Here is a 16139-nt window from a genome sequence, read left to right on the forward strand (position 1 = left end):
GGGTGGATGAATAGGATGATAAAAATTTGTTAAAATCATAGTAGCCATCTCCAACAAAATTTAACTACAAATTTCAAAAAAGTATGTGAATAAATGTGTGAATGCGTGAGTGCATGCGTGGGTGGGATAAAACTTAAAAAAACCACACAGCAGCTTTCTCAGAAAAATTTGCAACATTTTGGTACTAATTTCGTGAAAATTGGTCCATAAATGCGCATGCGTGTGGGTGGATGCGTGGGTGGAGGTGTAACACTTGAAAAAACCACATCGTCGCCAAAAATTTGCAACATTTTGGTACCAATTTTTTAAAAAATCCGTTCATAAATATGCGATTGTGTGGGTAGATGCGTGGGTGGAAGCGTAAACTTAAAAAACCCCACACACATATACAGAGAGAGAGAGAGAGAGAGAGAGAGAGAGAGAGAGAAAGAGAGAGAGAGAGAGCGTGTGTCTTAAAGAAAGAGGGAGGGAGAGAGATAAGGAGAGAGAGAGCATGTGTCTTAAAGAGAGAGAGAAGGAGCGCGTGTGTTTTAGAGTGAGAGAGAGAGAAAGCGTGTCTTAAAAAAAGAAAATAAAATATCTGGGAGAAAGAAATAGATAACATAGTAGTCATCCACAAAAAAATTTAAACATTTATTTTGGTATAAATTTCGTGAAAGTCGAACAACAAATGTGGAAGTAGTTCGCGGTAATACAAAAAAAGAATTAATTTTTTGTGTTAAAACGGATTTAATATAGACTATATGAGGACCGCGCGAAGCGCGGTCCGAAAAGCTAGTATTTATATATGTACTTGTCTGATAGCTCAGATTTTAACAAATGTATGCTTAGCATAGAAATAACAATAAAAATAATAAAATATACAAGAACGGAAATATACAAGAGCAGAAATATAGATCAAGAACAGCCAGGAAAAAAGAACAATATGCAATTTTTAATGTAGTAAAATTTACGAACATGTTTTTATAATATATGTATGTGAAAATCAAAGCAGATATATCGATGAGATGAAATCTTTTCGTAAGTTTTATTGAATAATAAGTAATTAATTTTGTGTATTATTGTCATTTTCATAATAAATTTTCTATTAAAATACAGATAATATAATTATTAAAATTCAGAGAAATATTGTTATTTATGACAATTAGAGGATCAATATAATTTATGTCCTTATAAATGTCAATAAAAAATGTGAAGAACAAGATATTTATATTACTTATTGTTAGATCGATGTTAGCAACTACAAAATCTAAACAAAGTTGACATCATAACTTTTTGATAATTATTCTTATTTATTTTCGACATGTGGCCGTTACTTTTCTCTTGAAACTTTTGCTAAATTATAACAATTAAGAAGTACGATTAAATGTCTAGTACTTTTAGAAACATTATAATTTTAAATGACAAATTGATATGATAATGGTATCTTGTGTCTTTCTCGATCTTCATATATATGTGGTTCGACAACTAATTAAAATAAAATAAAAAGAATATGTAGCATAAAATTGTATAAAAATATCGTAAACTTTAATAATATCTAATAATTATTATGTAAATGAGACGATAATGTCGATGTTAGCTTGCCTTTGGGCATAAATTTAATGATATTAAAAATCACCATAAATTTGTAATTATATTACTAATCATTTTATCGTACCAAAAATTAACAAACATTATAAATTGCAAGAAAAAAACACTGCAGAAAAGTTTATCTCATGAAACAATGTACTTAAAAATTACTTATAATTTGATTAGGTATATTATAATTTGTGATAAGTTTATTTTACCAGATCGTAAATGGTTGTCTCTTGGTTCGTTACACGTACAGCGATGATAGCACGACAATAGTTATTTATAAAATGTTGATCTGCCTGATTCTTACTGACTTATTCGCACGAAATTATTTATCTACCTGTAACTTTCATGGGTCATTATATATCCTATATATTTATTTACATTATTTTCGATACTTTTATTTTTTAAATTTTTGTACTGCTCTTTTTTTTACTTAATCTAAGTTGTGCTAAAAAACTTGATGGAATGGATACAAAAGCTAATAATTTATTAATTACCAAAATTAAGATACTTATTTTCCATTATTTTTGTACTAATATAATTGGCTTTGTTATATTATATTCTTGTTTTTAAATTTAACGATATTAAAAATCACAGTAAATCTTTAATTATACTATTACTAATCTTTTTATTGTACCAACATTTATAACAAACAAATTTCAAAAAAAAGGCACCAAAGAAAAGTTTGCTTCATGAAGCAATGTATTTGTGAAGTACTAATAATTTTATTATATTATAATTTGATAAGTTTATTTTACCAGATTGTAAATCAAATGATGTCTTTTTTTTGTTACACATACAGCGATGATAAAAGATAATAACGAACACGCGTATGGCTTCTAAAAAATATGAACAAGTTATTTATAAATAAGTGTCGATGACTTTTAAGGACAATTAATGAGAGGATGAATAAAATTTAAAATATATGTATAAATTCTTAAACTTTTTTAATCTTTAAAACTTATGTGAGAAAAATTCATAAAATGTCGGGATGCAAAACATACATATTTTATTGCAAATAAAAAATAATAGAACAAAAAAATGTTTAATATGAATAAATTTCTTTTATATATATATATATATATATATATATATATATATAAAATATAAAATTTTAAATAAGGAATTAGAAGCCATTCGCAGAAATTAACCACATTAATAAACTAAACAAAAATTAAAATTAGTAACATAATAGTTAAGAATTATTACATCTTGCAATAAGATAAATATAGAACACATAAAATAATAATTTAAAATAATAATATACGATGTTGAATAATGTTATGTCATTATTATTCCTTCGCAAAATTTTCCGCGAGTAAAATTAATTTCGATTTTCGGCAAAAGAAATCTAATTCAAGATTTAATAATAATCAACTAAAAAATTTAATGAGAAATTTTAATAAGAACCTTAAATGTGAATAATTAAAATACAATCACATATAATTTACCGCTAAAACAAAAACGAGAATTTTTTTTGCTGCTTTTTTGAAATTCTCGCGTTTAATGTTTCCGCAAAAAATCTAGTGGAAATATATAATTGCGATTTGGAGGACGAGTTTACTGAAGAAATCATTCAATTTAGATACTTTATCCAAAATAAAGAATTTTCTTCCAATATTTCACTTTCAGTATCATATTTAAAGTTAATACGTGAAAATAAAATTCAAGCTACTTTCCCAAACATCGAAGTGGTAATAAGGATATATCTTTGTTTAGCTTTAACGAACAGTAGCGGCAAACGATCATTTTCAGCATTGAAGAGAGTAAAGAATGCTTTTAGGTCAACATTAAGCCAAGAAAAATTAAACAATCTCTCTATTTTAAATATTGAATCAGAATTTTAGCCAAACTCAACTTCGATGATGTAATAAAAATATTTTCGGAAAAAAAAGCCGTAAAGTGACATTATAAAAAAATTTTTCATTTTTAATTAATATAATTATTTTCTTGTTCTTAAATGTGTTTCATTTTTTTTTAATATTCAAAAAGTTAATTATTTATTGTTTATTCATTGAGAGAAGGAGGCTTGATTGGAACGCTTGAAGATCACAAGCCCCTGGGCGTAAATTTTATAAACGCGGCACTGATTGTACGCAAGATGTTTCGGACAAGTTAACAATATTCTTGCACGCGCTCGAATATACAATTGCATATACAAATTGCAGTGTTCCATTTCCTTCATGAAGACGATGAGATGACGTAACAATTGTAAATGATCATTTCTCGCTATTCACGCCTGTCTCTTCGTGCGCAAATGTATAAACATACGCACAATCACAAAAATAATTAACAATCGAAATGCATACACACTCTAAAAAATGTTCGCATTTGTTCACTTCATCTAACGTAACTAAAAAATTTATAACACACGTTTTTTAAACAAAATCGCATTTAACATGATTAACTTAAGCTTGAGCAATTTTTTTACATCCTATATATAAAAATATTATTTTTGAGATTCGAGTAGAATTTCTTTTTTACATAAAGACTTGAAATAATTTACAATTGGTATAATTGCAAAAATTGTACTGAAATAGAAACTCAAAAAACAATTTCGATCTCCGGATATAACAAAGCATATTATACGTGTTAATTAGAGAGAAAAAATCAACGATTCTTATTAAAGAGAAATGATCGTGCTAATACATGTACATATATGTGATGCAAATAGAAGAGATTTCGGCAGCCTCTTTGAGGATTGCACACACGCAATGAGTGTTGTCGTTTTAACACGAGAGTTCTATTAATATTATAATTCCACATCTACGGGGTGAGAGATTCACACTCGCAGAAACCTACTTCTATTTGCTCCGTTAATCGCGGAGGAAAATATCTCGCTTCGGAAATTATATATATTTTTTTTATCTCCAAATGAACGCGTTGTCATCATATGTATCCTTCAACCGTGGGTATAATTATTGTCTATGTATATGTATATATATATTTATAGTTTCTACAAAAAACGCGCCCTGCATGTTTATTATAGGTATCACTTAGCTTGGTCGCTTAATCGCGATTTTACACGGATTGAGGGATCGCTCGATCAAGGCGACAAAGTGATCATGTAAATGTAACTATTATTTGCGAAAGTGTTCGTAAAAAGAGTGAATGAGTGTATGAGTGTTATGAGCAGCGTTTCGAGAAAGAATTACAATTTTTTCTCTTTCTCTCTATTTTTTTTACATAGAAGAATCTATGTTGTAAAATAAAATAAAGGCCAACGTTTTCGCATTTTACATTTTCGGCTGTGTGTGTGAGTTTGCACATTTTTAATATTATTATAATTGCAACTTAATCGTTTAAACTTAATATTGCTCATGGGTTTTATTGAAATCTTACGGTTGATACAAGGACGGCATACAAATAAATTAATACACGAGGATATATTATAATACAACTCCAAGTGCGACTAAAAGCCTATGCACATTGTACGAAATATTATGTTACAAAATTCAACTGTTTTCTTAATTTATAAATTGACAAGAGTAAACTTAAGATGAGATTAAACTCGTTACTTTAATCAGTTCTAAATTCAGTATAATTGCACTCGTAATTTTAATGTCGTAATATTTTCAAAAATGGAATTTAAAGAAAATCAAACTTCGAGACAACCAATCAGCGTTGCGAAAAAAGGGTTCAAAACTTCGATACAAATTGAATTCACACAGTTAACATGCCTTTTTTAGAAAGAGATACAATTTTACGCATTAAAAAACTTTGTAATAAAAAAAAACAAAAGCATAATATGATATATATAAATTTAAATTTATAAATTTACAAAAAAATATGACATATGATATATGGATATTGCTATTATATATGCTAATAATGTTAAAATAAAGTGTATCACAAATTAATATAAGATTTATAATATAGATAACTTCTCTTGAAGAAATTTATTACTAGTAACGCCAATTAATCACTTATTTCGAGTACTTAAAATAATGATATCATTGCAGTAATTTAAGTACTCGAAATAAGTGATAAATTGGTGTTACTAGTGCTAAATTTCTACAACGGTTGTAAAACATCCGTGATTACATATAAATTATAAATAATGTTTAATCGCAGTGTTATTTAAAACTTTTTTAATTTTTATAATACGTATATGTTGTAAATATTACGAGATAAATATTAAAAAAGTCTACTTCGCAAAAAATAAGTTTTAAAATTCACGCGACATTCTTAAGATTGATAAAATTTAATCACATTTAATTAATGTAATTACTTATATAACTAATCAATAATTATTTTTGCAATACTATTTTATATTGAGTTTTAAAGAAAAAAACAAGAATCATTGTGCCATGTTCCTTTAATATATATATATATTTTTATATTAAATTATACACATATATTATATAGAGCGAGAGTTTATTATATGTATAGAATACATTCGTCAATATAAATACAAATAGCGATACAAATGTAAATACATAACATTGTGAAATTAATGTAGAAATTAATAATTATAAAAACAATGTTATATATAAAAAATGTCATAATTTGAATATACACACATGTTCATATATACATATACATAATGTGTATATTAATCAATACATCAATATATACAATATGCAAAATCAAGGTACACGTACTTGTACAAACCATGCATTTTTATATATATACTATTATTATTATATTACCACTAAATATATAAGTGTAATAAAAGCGTGCAATATTTTTATTATTCTTATTTTGATAATTGAAGAGAATAAGAATAAGTCGCTTGATGTAAAAATGTCGAAGTAATATGCAATGCTTTTCGAAGATACAAGATTTCTTATTTTTTACATTATTATACAATCATTTTCGTGTAGTATTTCGATTTATCATAGCAATCTCTTGATAACAATAACAGTTAATCATTTAATTGAAAGTTTTATGATTGTTCACAAAATAATTAATAACAAGACAAATATTTTATTGATAATATATATAAACTCTTTATCGTTTGTAGACTTTATTAGAAACTATGGAATCTGTATTTTAAAGAATTTATATTTCTTTTATTATGTTGAAAAAATGAACATTTTAATGTCTTCCCCAAAGTTTTCATTTCAAGTAAAATAAAATTGTGTAATTATAATATTACAATATAATTGTGTTATAATAAATAAAAACACATAAATTACTACGTTTTCATAGCAATTTACTTATATATTTTCTTGAATTATTAAAATAACACAAAATATTTGTGAAATATAAAAATTGCACAATTTTATTAATCCCAAAGATTAAAATTTAAAAATATGCGTGCGCACATATCTCTTTCTTCAATGATATTAATTTTTTAATTCACTAACAATAATCATGTATATTAATTTAATTTAATTATATGTATATAATTTAATTATATATAAATATAATTTAATTATATGATTTTTTTACAAATAGAAAATTTTTAGGTCTTTCGATTGTATATGATAAAATATACTTCAACACAATACTCTAATTATACTCAAATTTTAAAACTTTAATCAAAAATCTTTTACGTGAAAATGTTGCAATTATAATCATTTTTTTTGTATACAATATCTCTTCTCAGTTATTTGCTATATGTATGATATTACATTTTATATATTAAAGCAATTTGCTGATATTTACGGATGATGTTAATATTGTTAATATTATTATTTGAATTATTAATATTGTTGTCAATTTTAATGTCTTTTATAGTGTAAAAGTAATATATCAGATATTATGTACATAAATTATTTAATAAAAAATTGAGTCATTTTTTAATTATTAATACCACTTTGTAGTTTATGTATTATATCATTTATGTTTAATGATAAATATAAATTAGAAAAATAAATTAAGAAATATAATTTAATTCGTTCATAAAAATGAAAATTATTTTATAAATGTTTTATAAATGTTTTTTCCAATGTTTTAATATTGACTAGAGTAACTGTAATAATAATATTGAAAAATAATATAATAAATAAAAAAATTAGTAAATTATCACATTTTTAGCAAAAATTTATCTTAATTTTTTTAAATATTAAATTTGCGTAACATATTTTTCATTTATTAAAATTACATAATCTCTCCAAATTTGTATTTACAAATTTTAGAAAACATATTGAAAGATAAATTAATTTACTTAACTTTAAACTACTAATTAACGAATTAATTAATATTTTAATTCAACATATAGATAATTTTCATTTTTTTGTATAATATTAAATTATCTTATACTATTTTTATATAAAAATATTAATGTAAAATAATTGAAATAATAATTTTTCAAATCTGTTCGATATAATCCTTTTCTAAATATCAGTAATTGCTATAATATACAAAAATATATACATTTAGAAAAAACTGAAATTAATTGATCAGTAAGAACTAAAATAACTCACTATAATATTGAGAAGTGATAACAAAAGTTATAATTTGTAAGTACATAAACGCAGGTGCGTGCAAGTTTAAATTACGCGTTATTCGACACCACTTTGTTGATTTATAACACAAATTTGAATCCTTATATCAAAATGAATATAACTATGTTTTTCTAATGTAATTATTAAAATAATTATAATAACATTTTCAAGAAAATGTTTTATTACCGTTAATTTGTAAAAAAATTGTTATGTTTGATATAAAATATTTTGGTCTTTAGACAGAAAAGTAAAATCGCATATGATTATTTCTTTATGTTTTTATTTCTAATACTTACTATTAATGATTATCATTTATTTTTAAATTTTTAATAGAATAAAATAATATTGGCAATAAAATAGAAAGAAAGGAAGCAGCATGTAATTAGACGCATAAAAAGATTTATTGACTAAAAATTTATTTCAAACAAATAAATCATATATGAACGGACAATTTGGTCTTTCAAGTTTTTTTCAGTGTGAGATAAAATAATTAAAATAATTACAATTAGTCAGATAAAATATAAAACAATAAATTTCAAGAAGTACAAAATCATTAAAAAATTCAAAATCAGTGGTCAAGACGATTAAAATTCTTCTTATATCTCACGCCGAAATAACCAAATTGTATATTTATATATATTTTATTTGTTTAAAATAAATTTGTTAATTAATCAATCTTTCCGCATTTGTATTACAGCTCTGGTTTCTTTTACCTATTTCTATTACTATGTTACTATTGTCAAAAGCTTTGATCAAATTTAGTAGAGTAAAATAATAAAATAATTTTATTGCTAAAGATTAATATAAAATATTTTTTATATAGAGATGTCAGTATATTATTTATGGAAATTGATTTTCCCTATTTACACTTACATTCTAATTTAAATTATTTACAAATTTTTTATAAGTATATGTGCGTGTATATGTTTAATTATTAAATTTATAATTGTTAATACGGCTTTCAAGTTTTTAAGAATTAAATGTAAATAAATTACTTGTATGCTTTTCTGATCGAAATTTTCCATTATACAATTATTAAAATATTTTCTAACTCTAACTTAAAAATTACTTGTGTAGCCGCGTATGCATCAGAACAAAATTGAGATTCGGGCTTAATAATATACTTATGAAACTTTATCAATATTATATATAAGTAAATCTTACAATTAACAGCAAAACACCAATGTTAACATACGTATATGTAATTAGTTCTCTACTGGAGGCTGTAAAATTTGAGATATTATTTACATATAACTTGTATTCTTGTGTACAATTAATAAGCTAACATTAATAATAAATAAGTTTAAAAACGTATATTGTATTATATAACTCATTATAAAAGTGAAAACAATCATTATGTGTTCAAAAACGAACGTATTCACAACACGTTTAGTTTATAACAAAACGGTTGTTTTTTAATTTATGTTAATTTAATTTTTTTTTGTTTTTACGATATTTGAAATATGTTTTTTTCGTTTGCTCATTTAATTCTGAAACATTTTGTGTGTTTAGATATAAGACGATTGTATCCTCATGTTATGCTTGTTTATAACATATTTCATTTCAGAACAAATGCAAGTGCACCAAGTTGAAACAGACACTGTGTATACTTTACTGTTTGTATTTTACTTACCTGTTGCTGTTGCACATCATTTGCAGGTATAACAACTCTTCCGTTTGCAAGCGGCACGGCAAGTGGCTGGACATTCATTACTCTATTCTGAAACATTTTGTGTGTTTAGATATAAGACGACTCTGTCGATCTATATAATTGTTGTGTGTTTAGATATAAGACGACTCTGTCGATCTATATGAGGATGTATCCTCATGTTATGCTTGTTTTTAACACATTTCATTTTAGAACAAATGCAACTGCATTTAGTTGAAACAGACTACTGTGTATACTTTACTGTTTGTGTTTTACTTACCTGTTGCTGTTGCACATCATTTGCAGGTATAACAACTCTTCCGTTTGCAAGCAGCACGGCATGTGCAGGCTGGACATTCATTACTCTATTCTGAAACATTTGTGTGTTTAGATATAAGACGATTGTATCCTTATGTTATGCTTGTTTTTAACATATTTCATTTCAGAACAAATGCAACTGCACCAAGTTGAAACAGACACTGTGTATACTTTACTGTTTGTATTTTACTTACCTGTTGCTGTTGCACATCATTTGCAGGTATAACAACTCTTCCATTTGCAAGCGGCACGGCATGTGCAGGCTGGACATTCATTACTCTATTCTGAAACATTTTGTGTGTTTAGATATAAGACGATTGTATCCTCATGTTAGGCTTGTTTTTAACATATTTCATTTCAGAACAAATGCAACTGCACCAATTTCAAACAGACACTGTGTATACTTTACTGTTTGTGTTTTACTTACCTGTTGCTGTTGCACATCATTTGCAGGTATAACAACTCTTCCGTTTGCAAGCGGCACGGCATGTGCAGGCTGGACATTCATTACTCTATTCTGAAACATTTTGTGTGTTTAGATATAAGACGAATGTATCCTCATGTTAGGCTTGTTTTTAACATATTTCATTTCAGAACAAATGCAACTGCATCAAGTTGAAACAGACACTGTGTATATTTTACAGTTTGTATTTTACTTACCTGTTGCTGTTGCACATCATTTGCAGGTATAACAACTCTTCCGTTTGCAAGCGGCACGGCATGTGCAGGCAGGACATTCATTATTCTATTCAGGGCATTCATTACTCTTTGCGGGGCATCCATTACTCTAGGACTTTCACTTATTATTAGTAAAAATCCCAATGGGACAAATGTATAAATGTATAATATTTGTCCTATATATATATACACAGCGTGTCCCATAATTCGCGAATTACCTTTCATGGTTAGATAGAGCGTGTTAAACTGAATAGGAAAATCCTGTATCATTTTGCGATATTCGCAATAATTATTGAGTTATTAACTAAAATATCTAAACGAATGAGCGGGTAGAAAGCGGTAGGCCGGACTGGGTGTGCATGTCGGATGACTTATTTGTTATATACCGCTTATTATCAAAAGTATAATCTTACTTTTATTTCGGCGCCACTCTACATTGGTCGCCGCTCGCTGGCATGACGCTTGCCCGATCAATAAGCTTTCTACCGGCTTATTCGTTTAGAATATTTTAATAAATGACTCATAATTATTGCGAATATCGAAAAATATACGGAATTTTCTATTCGGTTTAACACGCTCTATTGCCCATTCTCGGTGATTCGCAAATTATGGGACACCCTGTATATATATATATATTATAAGTAATTTAAAAGTTGAAAGAAATCAATTTACCGACGGCCAAAGAGATGTGGGTAATATATGTATATGCAGCTTAATATGAAGAGTATTACAATCAGTAAACTAAATGTAATAATCAAGACAACTTGCAACTTGTTATTGGAATCGTGTGATTCATCTTTTTTACTTGTATCTTCTATATCATCATTTGACTTATTAGAAGTCTGATTGTCATTTTCTATATTGAATATCATATTCGTTTCATTACTTGCTTCTAATAAAACTAAAACATAATTATTAACAATCCAATACATAAGTAGATAAAAGATTACTAATTTGTTGCATTGTAATAAAACTATATACAATTATATATTGACATATAATTAGTAAAAGATTTGTATTGTGTGTAATATTTTAAATATGTATTATATATTCTATAAATTCAAATGATACACATATTGTAAACACACATATAGATATATATATATATATATATATATATATATATATATATATACATATATATGTATGTATGAAATATTATTGTATATGTATAATTTTTTAATTTTAACATAATATAATATAATTCTTTTTTTAATGTTTACTTATCGATAGAATTGGAAGAGGAAGCATACAAAAACTTCCAAATTTTATATTTAATTTAAATGTATTGATCCAAATTAAATACATTGATATTAGTAAAATTAATATTATGTGTATATATGTATATGTATTATAGCAAAATTATTTTGATTTATTTTACCTGATATGCTTGAAATAAAAACAACAAAAAGAACTACAAAAATTGGTAACCAATAACATAAAATTCGTTTTAAGATTCGCATTAACCTAAATATATGCATCGTGGACGTGGGTGTTTGAAATTTTTCTCCTTAAACTTAAGTAATATTCGAGATTGTGACTTATTTTATCCAATCTTTTCTATTCGGTTTTTGTTATAAATATTTTCATGCTATATATATTAAGCGTCTGCAACAAAAAGCAAAAAATTTCATTTATATTAATGTATATTTTATATTTATATATGTACTTGTCTGATAGCTCAGATTTTAACAAATGTATGCTTAGCATAGAAATAACAATAAAAATAATAAAATATACAAGAGCAGAAATATAGATCAAGAACAGTCAGGAAAAAAGAACAATATGCAAGTTTTAATGTAGTAAAATTTGCGAACATGTTTTTATAATATATGTATGTGAAAATCAAAGCAGATATATCGATGAGATGATCTCTTTTCGTAAGTTTTATTGAATAGTAAGTAATTAATATTGTGTATTATTGTCATTTTCATAATAAATTTTCGATTAAAATACAGATATAATAATTATTACAATTCAGAGAAATATATATATTTATGACAATTAGAGAATCAATATAATTTATGTCCTCCTTATAAATGTCAGTAAAAAATGTGAAGGACAAGATATTTATATTACTTATTGTTATATCGATGTTAGCAACTACAATATCTAAACAAAGTTGACATCATAACTTTTTGATAATTATTCTTATTTATTTTTGACATATGGCCGTTATTTTTTGTTTGAAACTCTTGCTATAAATTATAACAATTAAGAAGTACGATTAAATGTCTAGTACTCTCTTAGAAACATTATAATTTAAATGACAAATTAATATGATAATGGTATCTTGTGTCTTTCTCGATCTTGATATATATGTGTTTGACAACTAATTAAGATAAAATAAAAAGAATATGTAGCATAAAATTGTATAAAAATATCGTAAACTTTAATAATATCTAATAATTATTATGTAAATGAGACGATAATGTCGATGTTAGCTTGCCTTTGGGCATAAATTTAATGATATTAAAAATCACCATAAATTTGTAATTATATTACTAATCATTTTATCGTACCAAAAATTAACAAACATTATAAATTGTAAGAAAAAAACACTGAAGAAAAGTTTATCTCATGAAACAATGTACTTGAAAATTACTTATAATTTGATTAGGTATATTATAATTTGATAAGTTTATTTTACCAAATCGTAAATGGTTGTCTCTTGGTTCGTTACACGTACAGCGATGATAGCACGACAATAGTTATTTATAAAATGTTGATCTGCCTGATTCTTACTGACTTATTCGCACGAAATTATTTATATACCTGTAACTTTCATGGGTCATTATATATCCTATGTATTTATTTACATTATTTTCGATACTTTTATTTTTTAAATTTTAGTAATGCTGTTTATTTTAACTCAATCTAAATTTTGCTAAAAAACTTGATGGAATGGATACAAAAGCTAATAATTTATTAATTACCAAATATAAGATACTTATTTTCCATTATTTTTGTACTAATATAATTGGCTTTGTTATATTATCTTCTTTGTTTTTAAATTTAACGATATTAAAAATCACAGTAAATCTTTAATTATACTATTACTAATCTTTTTATTGTACGAAAATTTATGACAAACAAATTTCAAGAAAAAGGAACCATAGAAAAGTTTGCCTCATGAAGCAATGTATTTGTGAAGTACTAATAATTTTATTATATTATAATTTGATAAGTTTATTTTACCAGATTGTAAATATCACATAATGTCTCTTTTTTGTTACACATACAGCGATAATAACAGATAATAACGAACGCGCGTCTGACTTCTAAAAAATATGAACAAATTATTTATGAATAAGTTTCCATTTAAAGATAATTAATAAGAGAATAAATAAAACTTAAAATATATGTATAAATTCTTAAACTTTTTTAATCTTTAAAACTTAAGTGAAAAAAAATTCATAAAATGTCGAGATGCAAAACATACATACTACAGAGAAAAAATAATAGAACGAAAAAATGTTTGATATGAATATATTTCTCTTATATATATATATATATATATATATATATATATAAATATAAAATTTTAAATAAGGAATTAGAAGCCAATCGCAGAAATAAACCACATTAATAAACTAGACAAAAATTAGAATTAGTAACATAACAGTTAAGAATTATTACATCTTCTTTAAAACTTCTGTAATTTTTATAGTACATAAATGTTGTAACTATTACGAGATAAATATTAAAAATGTCTACTTCACAAAAAATAAGTTCTAAAATTCACGCGACATTCTTAGAATTGATAAATTTTAATCACATTTAATTGATGTAATTACTTATATGACTAATCAATAATTATTTTTGCAATATTATTTTATATTGAGTTTTAGAAGTAACAACAAGAATCATTGTGTCATGTTTCTTTAATATATATATATCTTTTTATATAAAATTATACACATATATTGTATATAGAGCGAGAGTTTATTATATGTATAGAAAACATTCGTCAATATAAATACAAATAGCGATACAAATGTAAATACATAAACATTGTGAAATTAATGTTAGAAATTAATAATTATAAAAACAAATTTATATATAAAAAATGTCAAAATCTGAATATAAACACATGTTCATATATACATATACATAATGTGTATATTAATCAATACATCAATATATACAATATGCAAAATCAAGGTACACGTACTTGTACAAACCATGCATTTTTATATATATACTATTATTATTATATTACCACTAAATAATATATAAGTGTGATAAAAGCATGCAATATTATTATTATTCTTATTCTGATAATTGAAGAGAATAAGAATAAGTCGCTTGATGCAAAAATGTCGAAGTAATATGCAATGCTTTTCGAAGATACAAGATTTCTTATTTTTTACATTATTATACAATCATTTTCGTGTAGTATTTCGATTTATCATAGCAATCTCTTGATAACAATAACAGTTAATCATTTAATCGAAAGTTTTATGATTGTTCACAAAATAATTGATAACAAAACAAATATTTTATTGATTATATATATAAATTTTTTATCGTTTGTATACTTCATTAGAAATTATTGAATCTGAATTTTAAAAAATTTATATTTCTTTTATTATGTTGGAAAAATGAATATTTTAATGTTTTGTCCAAAGTTTTCATTTCAAGTAAAATAAAATTGTGTAATTATAATATTAAAATATAATTGTGTTATAATAAATAAAAACACATAAATTACTACGTTTTCATAGCAATTTACTTATATATTTTTTTGATTTATTAAAATAACACATAATATTTGTGAAAATTAATAATTGCACAATTTTATTAATCCTAAAGATTAAAATTTAAAAATATGCGTGCGCACATATCTCTTCCTTCAATGATATTAATTTTTTAATCCACTAACAATAATCATGTATATTAATTTAATTTAATTATATGTATATAATTTAATTATGTATAAATATTATTTAATTATATGATTTTTTTACAAATTATAAATTTTTAGATCTTTTGATTGTATATGATAAAATATACTTTAACACAATACTCTAATTATACTCAAATTTTAAAAATTTAATCGAAAATCATTTATGTGAAAATGTTGAATTTATAATTATTTTTTTTGTATACAATATCTCTTTTCAGTTATTTGCTATATGTATGATATTACATTTTATATATTAAAGCAATTTGCTGATATTTACGGATGATGTTAATATTGTTCATATTATTATTTGAATTATTAATATTGTTGTCAATCTTAATGTCTTTTATGATGTAAAAGTAATATATCAGATATTATGTACATAAATTATTTAATAAAAAATTGAGTCATTATTTAATTATTAATACCACTTTGTAGTTTATGTATTATATCATTTATGTTTAATGATAAATATAAATTAGAAAAATAAATTAAGAAATATAATTTAATTTGTTCATAAAAATTAAAATTATTTTATAAACGTTTTATAAATGTTTTTTCCAATTTTTAAACATTGATTAGAGTAACTGTGATAATAATAATATAAGAAATAAAAAAT

General features: G+C 24.2%; 2 protein-coding genes across 2 annotated transcripts in view; both read right to left on the reverse strand.

Moving 5' to 3' along the window:
* LOC114938318 (uncharacterized) overlaps nt 1–1869 on the reverse strand; it is a 5906-nt gene extending 4037 nt beyond the window's left edge. The window contains exon 1 of the mRNA XM_029312212.2: nt 1788–1869. The gene's annotated coding sequence lies outside the window, so the exon portion shown is untranslated. The remainder of the gene's footprint in view (nt 1–1787) is intronic.
* Nucleotides 1870–8890: 7021 nt separating this feature from the next.
* LOC114938317 (uncharacterized) lies at nt 8891–11511 on the reverse strand. The gene is made up of 7 exons (XM_029312211.2): nt 11287–11511; nt 10597–10729; nt 10364–10453; nt 10131–10220; nt 9899–9988; nt 9604–9690; nt 8891–9193 (listed from the first exon to the last, which is right to left on the reverse strand). The coding sequence occupies exons 1-7, from the start codon at nt 11484–11486 to the stop codon at nt 9176–9178; spliced, it is 708 nt and encodes a 235-aa protein (XP_029168044.2). The 5' UTR covers nt 11487–11511; the 3' UTR covers nt 8891–9175.
* Nucleotides 11512–16139: the final 4628 nt, after the last annotated feature.

The sequence above is a fragment of the Nylanderia fulva genome, unplaced genomic scaffold (genome assembly GCF_048542155.1).
Source record: "Nylanderia fulva isolate GAGA-0341 unplaced genomic scaffold, ASM4854215v1 Scaffold17, whole genome shotgun sequence".
Taxonomy (NCBI): domain Eukaryota; kingdom Metazoa; phylum Arthropoda; class Insecta; order Hymenoptera; family Formicidae; genus Nylanderia; species Nylanderia fulva.

What these genes read in the sequence shown, in the direction of transcription:
- LOC114938317 (XM_029312211.2), bottom strand. Translation starts at nt 11,486, where the DNA reads ATGATATTCAATATAGAAAATGACAATCAGACTTCTAATAAGTCAAAT. An exon ending in ATGATGTGCAACAGCAACAG is followed by an intron (nt 10,221 to 10,363) that starts GTAAGTAAAACA and finishes AAAATGTTTCAG; the next exon opens with AATAGAGTAATGAATGTCCA. An exon ending in ATGATGTGCAACAGCAACAG is followed by an intron (nt 9,691 to 9,898) that starts GTAAGTAAAACA and finishes AAAATGTTTCAG; the next exon opens with AATAGAGTAATGAATGTCCA.